This window comes from Mobula birostris, chromosome 32 (genome assembly GCF_030028105.1).
Source record: "Mobula birostris isolate sMobBir1 chromosome 32, sMobBir1.hap1, whole genome shotgun sequence".
NCBI classification, from domain to species: domain Eukaryota; kingdom Metazoa; phylum Chordata; class Chondrichthyes; order Myliobatiformes; family Myliobatidae; genus Mobula; species Mobula birostris.
This window is the reverse complement of record NC_092401.1, coordinates 23,615,462-23,629,462: the sequence shown is the minus strand read 5'-3', so window position 1 is coordinate 23,629,462 and position 14,001 is coordinate 23,615,462. Positions and strand designations below refer to the sequence as shown.

Sequence of the window (14,001 nt, the reverse complement as noted above, 5' to 3'; positions counted from 1 at the left end):
GCTCAGTCTATTAATATAGGAAATACAGCAGCCAATTCTCCAACAGTCAAGCCCCTCAAGGGACACTGGGTAAGGGATGTGAACTGGGCAATTCAATGTTAGCATTCATTTCTAGAGGACTAGTATATTAAAGTAAGGATGTAATGGTGAGGCTTTATAAGGCATTGGTCAGATTGCAATTGTGTACTGTGTAGTTTTAGACCATGTACCTAAGAAAGGATGTGTTGGCATTAGAGGGGGCCCAGAGGATGTTTATGAGAATGACCTTAGGAATGAAAAGGTATGAAAGGTGTGTGATGGCTCTGGGCCTTTACTCACTGAAGTTTAGAAGAATGAGGGGGGAATCTCGCTGAAACTTACCAAATATTGAAAGTCCTAGAGAGAGTGGACATAGAGAGCATGTTTCCGTAGTGAGAGGGTGCAGGACCAGAGGGCACAGTCTCAGAGTAGAAGAATGTCCATTTAGAACAGACATGAGGAGGAATTTCTTTATCAAGAGAGTGGTGAATCTGAGGGATTCATTGCCACTGACAGCTGTGGAAGCAAAGTCATTGGGTGTATTTAAAGCAGAGTTTGATAGGTTCTTGATTAGTAAGGGTATCAAAGGTTACAGGGAGAAAGCAAGGGAATGGAGTTAAAAAGAAAAATAAATCAGCTATAAAGGAATGATGGAATAGACTCAGTAGACTGAATGGCTTAATTCTGCTCCTATATTTAATTGTCCTAAGGGATAAAATTTTGCCAGGGTTCTGCTCCTATATCTAATTGTCTTAAGGGATAAAAATTTGCCAGGATTGGAGAACTCTTTGGCAGAAGGCTGTGGAGTCATTTGCCATTTAACTTGTTCTGCCTCAATGCAATTTAATGATTTCAAAGTTCAAAGTAAATTTTATTATCAAAGTCACCATATACAATGCTGAGATTCATTTTCTTGGGGGCATACTCAATAAACCTCTATTATAATAACCGTAACGGAATTAATGAAAGATCACCCAACTGGTGGATTCAGCCAGAGTGCAGAAGACAACAAACAGTGCGAATACAAAAAGAAGAAATAATAATAATAATTAAAAAATAAGCAATAAATATCAAGAACATGAGATGAAAAGTCCTTGAAAATGAGTCCATTGGCTGTGGGAACATTTCAATGATGGGGCAAGTGAAGTTGAGTGAAGTTATCCCCTTTTGTTCAGAGCCAGTGGTTGAGGAGTAATGACTGTTCCTGGACCTGGTGGTGTGAGTCCTGAGGCTTCTGTACCTTCTTCCTGGTGGCAGCAACAAGAGGAGAGCATGTCCTGGGTTAGTGGGGGTTCCTGATGCTGTTTTCCTGCAACAGAGTTTTGTGTAGGTGTGCTCAATGGTGGAGAGGGATTTACCTGAGATGGACTGGGCCGTTGATGCATCATCAATAACTCCAAAAGACTGGCAGTAGAGTAAATACTGAAAGACTTTTATTAGCAGTAAAATGTGACCTCCACCATGCTGAGTATCTTCCCCTGGACTGAGAGGAGGAGCAATGGCGCAATCGCCTTTATTCAGGGCTCTGTGGGAGGAGCCACAGAGGCAGTCAGCAGAGGGGTGTGTCCAGACAGGTAACCCAGTTACAACATATATATATGGTTTACCACAGCCGTATCAATATTTTTTGTAAGATTTTCCATTCAATTACATTGGTTTGTTCTATTACGCGGCTGTGATGCAGCCAGTCAATACGTTCTCCATTACACATTTATAGAAGTTTGTCAAAGTTTTAGATAACATGCTGAATCTCTGCAAACTTCTAAGGAAGTAGAGATGTTGCTGTGCTTCCTTCGTAATTGCACTTACATGCTGGGTCCAGGACAGGTCCTTCAAAATAATAACACCTCGGAATTTAAAGTTACAGACCCTCCCCACCTCTGATCCTCCAACACGAACTGGCTGATGGACCATGAGACAATATTAAACCAAAGCATTCTAAGAGCAACAGATTACGTGAAGAAGTGAAGTCACCGCCTCAGCGCTCTACAGGGAGAGCCATCCGGGGTAAAATGTTTATTACTCCAAAGTGCGAGCTGAGGATTGACGTAATCTGGAACAGAAATTTCCAGATCGACCTGCTGTGCACTTCTTGCAAAACAGGATAAGCTCTGATCTTAACTGTTTTGTGCAAAGATCTGGATACAGTTAAGCAGTGGATTACATCCTTGATTTTATGAGCCATTTATTAAGTCTGTCTCCAGCATTGGCTTTGGAGCCATTAGTGGAAACAATAACATGAATTGCAAGCAATTCAGAATGAGGATCATGGTGTTTATTTAAGAAACTTTTATCTAGCGAAATAAGGCTTTGGTGCTGAGATTTCACATATTTGTCTGTTCAGGAGCTTACTGATACAAGATCTGTAAGTACATAATGCAAAAAAAAAATGCTAGAAGAACTCAGCATCTGTGGAGGGAAATGGACAGTCAACGTATTGGGTTGAGACCCTTCATTTGGTCAGGAGGAAATCGAAAGCGTGTCTGGTGTGAGACAGGAACTTGACACACACCTGGAGTTCAGCCAGCTGAACAATCCAAATGACAGTCGAAATTGTCGACTGTACATTTCCTTCCAGATACTGCTCAGCCCACTGAGTTTCTCAGGCAGTTTGCTTGTTACTCCAGAGCCCAGCGTCAGCAGTCTTTTGCATCTCCATTGTGAGTACACAATGTTTAATTAGCCCTTAGCTCTGAACACATTTTCCACAAACCCAGTACCGCAGAGCAATTTCACTTTTAGTTCCTAGTTCTCCCTCTCCTCCCCAAGGACTGGCTCCTCCTGGCATCCATTCCACCCTGCTCCTCCTTCCTCACCACCTCTCTAACCAGGACTGGCTCCTGAAGAGACATTAAGAAGGAGCTCCCCAAGTCTTCAGGGCTGGAAATGACACTAGTAGACTATTTGGCAGAAAGCAGCAGAGTTCTCAGCAACATTTTCCTTTCAGTCAGAAACAAAACCCATTAACCTCATTGAAGTCCATGTTGTTATATGTAAATTCTCCATAATCTTGAGCGATGTAAAGATCAAAGTAAATTTATTAACAAAGTATATTTATGTCACTATATACTATCTTGAGATTCATTTTTGCAGGCATTCAAGGTAGAACAAAGAAATACAATAGAATCAATAAAAATATACACACAAAGAATAACAAGTAACTAATTAGCAATAAGAGACAATCTGTGTGAATACAAATAAATGAATATTTAGGAAGGAAGAAAGAAAGAAAGAAAGAGAGAGAAAGAGAGAGAGAGAGAGAGAGTGAGAAGGAAAGAGAGAGAGAAAGAGAAAAAGAGAAAGAAAGAAAGAAAGTTAGTTGTAGTTGCAGAATCTTTGAAAGTGGGTCCATAGGTTGTGGAATCATTTCAGAGTTGAGGTGAGTAAAGTCATCCACACTGGTTCAGGATCCTGATATTTGCAAGATAATACCTACTCCAGAACTCGGTGATAAGACACCTAAAGCTCCTGTATCTCTTTCCCGATGGCAGCAGTGAGAAGAGATCTTGGCCTGGATGGGGGTTGGGGGGGGAGTGTTGGTCCTTCATGACGGATGCTGCCTTCTTGTAGCAGTGCTCCTTGTACAGTGCCTTGAAAAATTATTCAGCCCCCAACCCTTTGTTCCCATATGAGTATTACAACCAGGGATTTTGATCAATTTAGCTGAGAATTTTTATTCGTAAATCACATGTTCTTTTCTCCCCCACAAAGGAACCCAAAAACAGGAAAAATTGTAAAGCATGAAAAACTAAAAATTCAAAACCTGAAATGTTCAAAGGTATTCAAGGGTTCAAAGGTGTTGGGCACGTGGCCAAGTGGTTAAGGCGTTCGTCTAGTTACCTCAAGGTTGCTAGCTCGAGCCTCAGCTGTGGCAGCGTGTTTGTGCCCTTGAGCAAGGCACTTAACCACACATTGCTCTAGTCTGTGTGAGGAGTGGCGCCCCACACAGACTTCCAATCTGCGCCTTGTAAGGCATGAAAATGCCTGATGGAGGCCTCTCATGGTCTGAGTCGACGTTCCCCTCCCCATATCCCTCTGCTCAATACTTGGCTGAGCCGCCCCTCACAGCTATTACAGCCAATAGTCTTTTAGGATCAGTCATTCCTCCTTGATAAATTTCTCAAGCTGTGCCAGGTTAGTTGGGAAGCAGTGGTGGACAGCAATCTTGAGGTTTTGCCAGAGATGTTCAATCAGGTTAAGTTCAGGACTCTGACTGGGCCATTCAAAGGCATCAATTTTCTTCATTTGAAGCCACTCAATGGTTGCTCGGGCAGTGTACTTTGGGCCATTATCCCGCTGAATGATGAACTTCCTCCCCAGTTTAAGCTTTCTGGCAGAGGCTGGCAGGTTTTTATCCAATATCTCTCTGTATTTTGCAGCATTCATCTTCTCATCAATTCTGACCAGATTTCCAATCCCTGCTACTCAAAAGGCTTCCCATAGCATGATGCTACCTCCACCATACTTTACAGTAGGGTGATATTACCCGGCTGATGCACAGTATTAGATTTAAACCACAAGTGCAGCTTAGAGTTGAGGTCAAAAAGTTCCACTTTAGTCTTATTTGACACAAGATCTTCTTGCCCCTCTTTACAATATCTTCAAAGTGATGCTTTGCAAAGTCTTTATGGGCAAGGATATGTTTTTTTCTTACCCAGGGCTTCTATCTTGTCACTTTTCCATAAATATCTTATTTTTCTTCAAGAGCTTAGAGATTGTGGAGCCATGAACTTCATCTCCAGTTGCAGCCTCGACATCCGCAGCTCACTCAAAGTGACTGTGGCATCACAGTAGCCTCTCTGACAAGTGACATTCTTCTCCAGTGATTAGGTTTAGAGGGGCTGCCTGACCTAGGCAGTGTGGCTGTGGTTTTATATTTTTCCAATTTTGTCACGATGGACTGCACTGAGATGCAAGGTATGTTCGTGCCTTTGAGATGGTCTTGTACCCCTCCCCAGATTGGCGCTTCTCTATCTTCATTTCCCTGACATATCTTGAAAGTTCTTTTGTCTTCATTGGGGTTTAGCCTGTTGAAAATCTACCATATGGTTGGAAGTTACAGAGAGAAAGGGGTATTCATTCTTATGAATTTATTGAAAGCAGGTGATGCTCCAAATTTCTACATCAACAAAATAGGAGAGTTGCACCTGATGGAAGTTACGTAGTAATTACAAAGGGGATGAATACCTTTTCAGCCTCACAATCTTGGTTTTTAACTTTTAGTAAACTGTTGACAGATTTTGGAATTTTTCTTTTGATTTTACATGATGCCCAATGTTTTGTAGATTCGCTCAAAAAATCCTACTTCAACATATTTTAGATTTAGAAAATGAGACAGTAAAATGTGAAATGTGAGCTCTCTTTCAAGGCAGTGTAGATGTACTCAGTACTGGGGGGCCTTGCCTGTGAACGCCTGGGCTGCATCCACCACTTATTGTAGGCTTTTTTCTCTTGGATATTACCGTTTCTATACTAGTGTTTACATACATACTGTTTCCATAAAGATTGCGGCAGTATGGCTTTGGGAAAATGGGAAGGTAACAACTGTGTGCAAATACGCGACCATCATCTCGCTATTAGGCAGTAATGCCACAAAACGGTTTGTCCCATGCATGGTCAAGGACTCAGTCATGCTGACTGGAGGGTCCATGATGGTGGGTTTGTAGGTTTAGTAAAAGGAGCAAGTCCCAGAGACTCGGGCTACAGGAGGGGTTATGAAGCCGAAGCAGCAGGGAATCCAAGTGAGTCCCAGGTTAGCACTTCCAGGAGGGGACAAGATGAACAGTCTGGGAAATCTCCCTAGAAGCCTTGAGATGTGATTCAGTTTTATCTTCCCTGTCATTCCTCAGCTGACAGTGACACCCAGGAGGCTACCCAACACTTTGCAAATCGTCGACTTTGCTGCCAACCATCTGAAGGAGGTATCCGTGCTCACGTTCAGCCACAAGCCATGGCTCAGGTAAAGATGTGAGAAATTGCAGTAGGAGTAGGCCATTCAGCCCATCGTCCTGGCCCAGTTTCTCAATTAGATTTTCTCCGTGCACTCCCGCACTAACGACAACATTCCTTAGTAATATGGATCCTGTTGCAGCTATGATCTGGATTGGACAAAGTCACTCGAGAGACAACATTTGCAGAAAGAACGGAAAGTGGGATTATTCTGCTGGGGGCTAGTACAATTTGATGGGCTGAATATCCTCCACCGTGCTGTTATAATTCGATGAGGTAAAGGGATTAAATTGAATTGTTAATAGTAAAATATTTTCTATAGATGTTTGAATGCAAGATTCTCCACTCTCCTCTGTTCCCTTCTGCCTTCCCCATCACCCTTATTTGATTCTGTACTCCACTGTCCTTTCCTATTGAATTCCATCATCTACAGCTTTTATACCTCCCTATTCCCACCCTCACTTCCTCACTGATTACAGGAAATTAGAATCAGAATTATTATTATTTCACTTCTTTGACATGAAACTCATGTTTTGCAGTAGCAGTGCAGTGCAAAGACATAAAATTACTATAATTTTACATAATAAGTAACTAGTGCAAATAGAAGTAATAACAAGATAATATTCATGGGTTCATGGACCATCCAGAAATCTAATGGCGGAGGGGAAAAAGCTGTTCCTAAAATGCAGAGTGTGTGTCTTCAGGCTCCTGTACCTCCTCCCTGATGGTAATAATGTCCCGGATGGTGAGGGCTCTTAGAGATGGCTGATGCCTTCTTGCGTCACTGCCTCTTGAAGATGTCCTTGATGGTGGGGAGGCTTGTGCCCACGATGGAATTGGCTGGCTACAACCCTCTGCGACCCTGCGCAGTAGTTTTGGAGGCAGGATAGCCATCGTCCCACTACAGTATACAAACCTCTACCCTCCAGCTAATGACAGTGAACTCATTCTTGGCATTTCTCACAGCAGCGGGTGAAGTGACCACATCCCTCTCTCCCTCCCTCTAGGTCTATCTATCTCCACAACAATAAGCTGAGTAACTCGGGCTTGCCCAAGGCCATGTTCAATGGCTCGCAGATGGTGACTACTTTAATTCTATCCAGCAACAAGCTAAGACAAGTACCCGAGAACCTCCCACCTCTGCTTGCCCAGCTGCATTTACAGGTAGGTGCCAATATGCCAGCTCAAGGACACTGCTACAAGATTGTTGGACTACTGTACTCAAAAATCTTGTACGACAAAGAAGGACTATAGATCTCACAATCTACCTTGTTGTGGTCCATGCACTTTATTTGTATGCCTACACCGCACTTTCTTTCTCTGTAACTACAAAACTATATCCTATATCTTGGTATTGTTTTCATATTGTACTACCTCAATGCATTTATGTATGCAATGATCTTGAGGGCACGCAAGTACTGACAATAACAAACTAATTACCAAATCTAACGGCATCTCCCGTCTGCCTCAACTCTCCCTCCCAGCCCAGGTACATCTTCTCTCATCAAAGCCTGAAGATGTCCCTGACCATCAACCTCTGATTTCCCCAGTTTTATTTTTGACTAATACCCACAGTCTGTTTGAAATTTGGCGAGGGCTGAATGTTTCCAAGTTCTTTCGAATCCTGTATTACTCTACTTTCAACCATGCCCCACCATGTCAAAGCTGTCCCTGCTCCGTGCAATGAATTGACCAGTTCTGGCCAAACCTATGTAATAAACAGGTTCTGCTTTTACAGGCGTCCATTAGCTGATTTTGCCCATAATTTGGAAAGCATTGGTATTGGAATTGGTTTATTATTGTCACACGTACCAAGATAAAGTGAAAAGCTGGCCTTGCGAACTGTTCATACAGGTCAAATCCTTACACAGTGCATCGAACAAGATAAAACAATAACAGAGTAAAGTATATAAACTGCTGAAAAAATGCACTGCAGGTAAACAATTAAGTGCAAGATCGTAACAAGGTAGTTTGTGAGGCTAAGAGTCCATCAAGAGCTCCATTCAAGAGTCCAAATACAGCCAGGTAGAAGCTCTCCTTGAGCCTGGCGGTATGTGCTTTTGGGCTTTTGTATCTTCTGCCCAATGGGAGGGGGGAGAAGACAGCATATCCGGGGTGTGTGGGGTTTTTGATCATACTGGCTGCTTAACTAAAGCAGCAAAATTTGTAGGAGGAATCTATAGAGCAGAGATTAGTTTCAATGGAGTTAAAATGTTGTCCCTTGGGTTCCTATTAAATTTCTCTCCTCTCCCCTTAAACCATTGCCCTCTAATTTGTGATTCCCCAACCCTGGGATAAAGACTGACCACTCACCCTATCCAAGCCCGTTATAATTTTATTCATCTCTATAAGATCACCTGTCCTTGAAAAAAGAACCAAGTTGTTTAATCTCTCTCTATTACTCAGTCAATCAAGTCCTGGCAATATCCTGGTAAATCTCGACACTTTTTCTAGCCTAATGGCATCTTTCCTATAGCAGGATGAGCGAGGTGATCAAAACTGAGCATAACATTCCAAATGCAGCCTCACTATACTCTACAACGTCCTCACTTCTATACTTAGTGTGCACTCTGATGAAGGTCTCCCCTTGACTGTGTAGGTTTCTTCCAGGTGCTCTGGTTTCCTCCCAGATTCCAACAATGTTCAGGCTAGTGGACTGATTGGTCACATGGGTGTAATTGGGTGGTACAGGCTTGTTAGGCCTGTTACCATGGTGTATCTCCAAATTAAAAATTAATAATTAAATGACTTAAACTGGAGAGATAGGACACTAATTCTGCCATTTGTAGGAAAGAAAGCATACATATGAATATTGTACTTTTGAATTTAATAATAATTATGGAGATTTTCATATGTAGGGCAGCATTTTTATTTAGAGTAACAGACCCTTCTGGCACAACTAGTCTGCGCTGTCCAATCACAATGGGTGGCCACGAACAACGCATTTCACTGTATGTTTTGATGTACACGTGATAAATAAATCTGAATCTTAAATCTTGTATATCAGACAAGAACCAACTGCTGAACGTGGGTATAGCTGGTTGAAGTTAATAACCTGTTCTGTTTCAATTTTGACCATTGCTTACATTTCAAGGATAGGAATGTGTCTTGGATCCTGGATTATTTTCCTTCAAACCACATCCCAGCTGGTACTGGCCTTTGCTCAATATCTTGAATTGAGGACCAGCAGGTCAGAACTTTGTATATGAGGACCGAAAATGATGTCGTTCAATCCGAAATCGAGGGCCTCAACTCAGAAGAAAGCAAACTTTGTAAGGTTTAGAGGGACGCAGCACAAACACAAAGTAAATAGGACCAGCTCAGGTCGGTAAGGACGAATTGTGCCGAACGGCTGGTTTCCATGCTGTATTACTTAACGACTCTAGCTTTAGTTTGCTATGGTAGTATCAGAAGTGACATCATAAGGTATGATACTAACATTTAGAGAATTAATAGACACAAGAGATTCTGCTGATGCTAGAAATCCAGAGCAACATACACAAAATGATGGAGGAACTCTGCAGGTCAGGCAGCATCTATGGAGAGGAATGAACAGTCAATGTTTCAAGCTGAGGCCCTTCATCAGAACTTCATCAAAACAATTAATGCATGGTTCAGTCATAATTCCTTTAAAAAAGCAGTGAAAGTAAACCAGTCATGGCTTCCAAGAAGTTAAAGGTGCTATCAGATCCATGAAAGAATCTAAAATTTTGCCAAAGATAACAGTAAACTTGAGGATTTTGCACATTTCAGAACACAGCTTAGAACGAAGACATTGAAAAGGAAAGGGGAAAGTGGAAAACGAGAGCTGACCAGCAAGAAACGTCAAAACAAACTGCGGTAAATTCTATAGGTATATAAAGTAAATTGATGTGGTTCCCTTACAGATTGAGAAGGGAAATTATACTGGAAAGCAGGACATAGCATATATAGAAAAGCTCCTGAAATAGAGGAGGAGTACAGCTACAGAGTAAATAAGTAGTTCAAGATATTATCCTTAGTTGGAACCTAGTATTGGACAATTGTGGTGCATCATGGGGCTGTGAGTGTCTGCGAGTTGTGGGTGCAGCCCATCTATCTTTTACCACCTTCAGCTTCCCTCACGGACATCTCTCTTCTCCCATACTTCTCCTACACTCTCTAAACTTGCTCCAGCAAAACTTGGTGGGGTGACTTCTGATTTGCATTGCATTGCATTCCATTCACCCAGTGCTCATCTGCACTGGCTCCCAAATGAGTAATGCCTGAGTTTTCAGATCATTATCCTTGTTCATAAATTGCTCTGTAATATTGCCCTCTCTCTGTAATCTTCTCCAGTCTTCAGTGAAAGGGATAGATACGATAGAGGCAGGAAAGTTGTTTCCACTGGTGGACACGGGGTCAGGATTTCGAGCTGTTGTGCCGCAGCTGCCATTTTAGATGCAGTGTCGCAGCTCAGTGGCTTCACCATTTACTGTAAAGAAAGGGCAGCTCAGTCTCTTAAAGCAGAGGAGGTGGAGTATACTTTATAATTATACATTAGTGGCACAGCGGTCTCAGTCTTGCTCAGCCGATCTGCAGCATCAAGCGGTCGAATGTCACCCTTTTTACCTGTGGAGGGAGTTTTCTGCCATCATCCCGGTAGCGGTGCACATTCCACCTCAGGCCAGCTTCAGGCTGGTACTGGAGAAGCTAAGCTTCCTAATCAACAGGCATGAAACAGCGCACCTTGATGCCTTCCCGATCATTGTGGGAGATTTCAACCAGGCCAGCTTGAAGAAGTCTCTGATTAACTACCACCAACGTATCACCTTTGGAACCAGAGAAGTAAACACACTTGACCACTGTTACACTACCATCAAGAATGCTTACCGTGCCATCCCACACCCACACTTTAGAAAGTCTGATCACCTGGCTGTACGTCTGCTCTCAGTGTATATGATGCCAGAGTAAATATTTTCTGCTTGTACATTATCCATTTACATTCTTTCCTTGAATATTCACAATGGCCATCTAAAGTCCTCTTATCATATCTGCTTCCACCACTACCCCTGACAACTTGTTCTACTCTCTGGGTACCATAGTCATAGTCATAGTCATAGTCATACTTTATTGATCCTGGGGGAAATTGGTTTTTGTTACAGTTGCACCATAAGTAATGTATAGTAATAAAACCATAAATAATTAAATAGTAATATGTAAATTATGCCAGGAAATAAGTCCAGGTCCAGCCTATTAGCTCAGGGTGTCTGACCCTCCAAGGGAGGAGATGTAAAGTTTGATGGCCACAGGCAGGAATGACTTCCTATGATGCTCTGTGTTGAATCTCGGTGGAATGAGTCTCTGGCTGAATGTACTCCTGCGCCCAACCATTACATTATGTAGTGGATGGGAGACATTGTCCAAGATGGCATGCAACTTGGACAGCATCCTCTTTTCAGACACCACTGTCAGAGAGTCCAGTTTCATCCCCACAACATCACTGGCCTTACGAATGAGTTTGTTGATTCTGTTGGTGTCTGCTACCCTCAGCCTGCTGCCCCAGCACACAACAGCACACAACATAAAAATAAAAGGCTTGCCCAGCACATCTCCCTTAAGTTTCCCCTTCTCACCATAAATGTATGTCCTCTAGTATTTCAAACATGAGAAAATCTGCAAATGCTGGAAATCCAAAGCAACACATACAAAATGCTGGAGGGACTCAGCAGGCCAGGCAGCATCTATGGAAAAGAGTAAACGGTCAATGTTTCGGGCCAAGACCCTTCGTCAGGACTGGAAAGGGTCAGAGTGAGAAGGTGGGGGGGTGGGGAAGGAAGATGTACAAGGTGGTACATGAAAGGTGAAACCAGGAGAGGGTGAGGGCGTGAAGTAAAGAGCTGGGAAGTTAATTGGTAAAAGAGATAAAGAGCTGGAGAAGGGGTAGGAGCACCAGAGGGAGGTGATAGGCAGGTAAGGAGATAAGGGGCGAGAGGGAAAAAGTAATGGGGAATGGTGAAGGGGGAGGCAATGACCAGAAATTCGAGAAATCAACATTCATGCCATCAGGTTGGTGGCTCACCTTATGGAATATAAGGTGTTGCTCCTCCCACCCGAGCGTGAGTGTTCCCAGTGGCCATCCACTTCAATTCTACTTCCCATTCCCATTCTGACATGTCAGTTAATGGCCTCCCCTCCTGCCACAATCAGGCCACGCTCAGGTTCTGATTCTGAAAAAGATTCTGATTGTCTACCCTCTTTAAACCTCTCATAATTTTATAAAATTGTCAGGTCTCCTCTCAACCTCCAACACTCCAGGGAAAAATAGCCTAACTTTGTCTAACCTCTCCTTATAGCTCATACCCTCTAATTCTGAAATCATCTGGGTGAACTCCAAGTGTGATCTAAACAAATGTATATATACAGTAGCTGCAACATGAGGGTAATCTAGTGACATAGATTAGGAATTAATTAATTGATACAAGACTAAATTGGAATAAACAAGGCATGTTGAAGTTGTGAAATTGCAACTAGTGGGGTTCTGCAGGGATTGGTGTGGGAGGCACGGCTGATAACAATCTATATTAGCCCACTTCCTTTCCAGTCCTGATGAACAGTCATGGCCCAAAATGTTGACTGTTTATTCCATTTCATAGATGCTGCTTGACTTGCTGAGTTCCTCCAGCGTTTTTTTGTGTGTTGCTCAAGATTTCCAGCATCTGCAGAACCTCTTGTGTGCAAATGGAAAATATTACTAGGATTCTGCTGACTCAACAGGGATTTAAGAAGGGAACAGACATTTCCACGTTTTCATGTGATCTAGTTTGCTGAAGATGCAAAACTGAAAGCCAGCGAGGGAAGCAAAGAGCACACAGAGCAGTTACAGACAGTTCCAGGTGAAAAGTGGGATGTAAAAAATATCAGGTTATCTGCTTTGCAAGAGAAAATGGAAAGATGGAGTTTTTCTTTCAAATGGCAAAAGATGGATAGGTATTGGTGTTCTGAAGAAAATAGGTACCTTGTTCATGAATTGCTGACAGATATATCAAGTGTTCTGTTGAGCTTTATTGCCAGAGGATTTGAGTACGATAATCAAAAGCCTGAAAGCACGTACCATTAGACTCAAAGATGGCTTCCACCCTGCTGTTATGAGATTCTTGACTTCACATTCCACATTTTGATCTTGGACCTTGTTGTTCACCTGCACAGCATTTGCTCTCTAGTTGTTACGTTTTATTTTGCTTTATTATTATTGATTTACCTTGTACTATCTTGATGCACTGTGTAATGAATTAAACCGTTTGAATGGTATGTCAGACAAGCTTTTCAAGTGTCCTCAGTACATGTGACAATAATAAACCAATTCCAAAAGATCATGAGGCACAGGAGCAGGATTAGGTCACTTGGCCCAGTGAATCTGGTCCGCCATTCCATCAGGGCTGATTTATTATCCCTCCAAACCCCATCCTCCTGCATTCTCCCTGTAACCTTTGACATCCTTATTAATCAAGAACCTACCACCTTTGCTTTAATAGGGCATCCTCTGACAAGAGTCTCGACATCCTCCGTGAATTGCATGGATTTCCTCCCACAGTCTAAAGATGTAGCATGTTTCACGAAGTGCGATCATGTTTGCTGTTGTGTGCTGGGGCAGCAGGCTGAGGGTAGCAGACACCAACAGAATCAACAAACTCATTCATAAGGCCAGTGATGTTGTGGGATGGAACTGGACTCTCTGACGGTGGTGTCTGAAAAGAGGATGCTGTCCAAGTTGCATGCCATCTTGGACAATGTCTCCCATCCATACATGATGTACTGGTTGGGCACAGGAGTACATTCAGCCAGAGACTCATTCCACCGAGATGCAACACAGAGCATCATAGGAAGTCATTCCTGCCTGTGGCCATCAAACTTTACAACTCCTCACTTGGAGGGTCAGACACCCTGAGCCAATAGGCTGGTCCTGGACTTATTTCCTGGCATAATTTACATATTACTATTTAATTATTTATGGTGCAACTGTAACGAAAACCAATTTCCCCCGGGATCAATAAAGTATGACTATGACTATTTAGT

The 14,001-nt window shown here is 42.6% G+C and overlaps 1 protein-coding gene across 1 annotated transcript in view; it reads left to right on the top strand.

The window, feature by feature from the left end:
* LOC140191186 (podocan-like protein 1) overlaps positions 1 to 14,001 on the top strand; it is a 37,146-nt gene that overhangs the window by 10,579 nt on the left and 12,566 nt on the right. The window contains exons 5-6 of the mRNA XM_072248344.1: positions 5,868 to 5,977; positions 6,975 to 7,131. Of these exons, the coding sequence (XP_072104445.1) occupies positions 5,868 to 5,977; positions 6,975 to 7,131 (267 nt within the window). The remainder of the gene's footprint in view (positions 1 to 5,867; positions 5,978 to 6,974; positions 7,132 to 14,001) is intronic.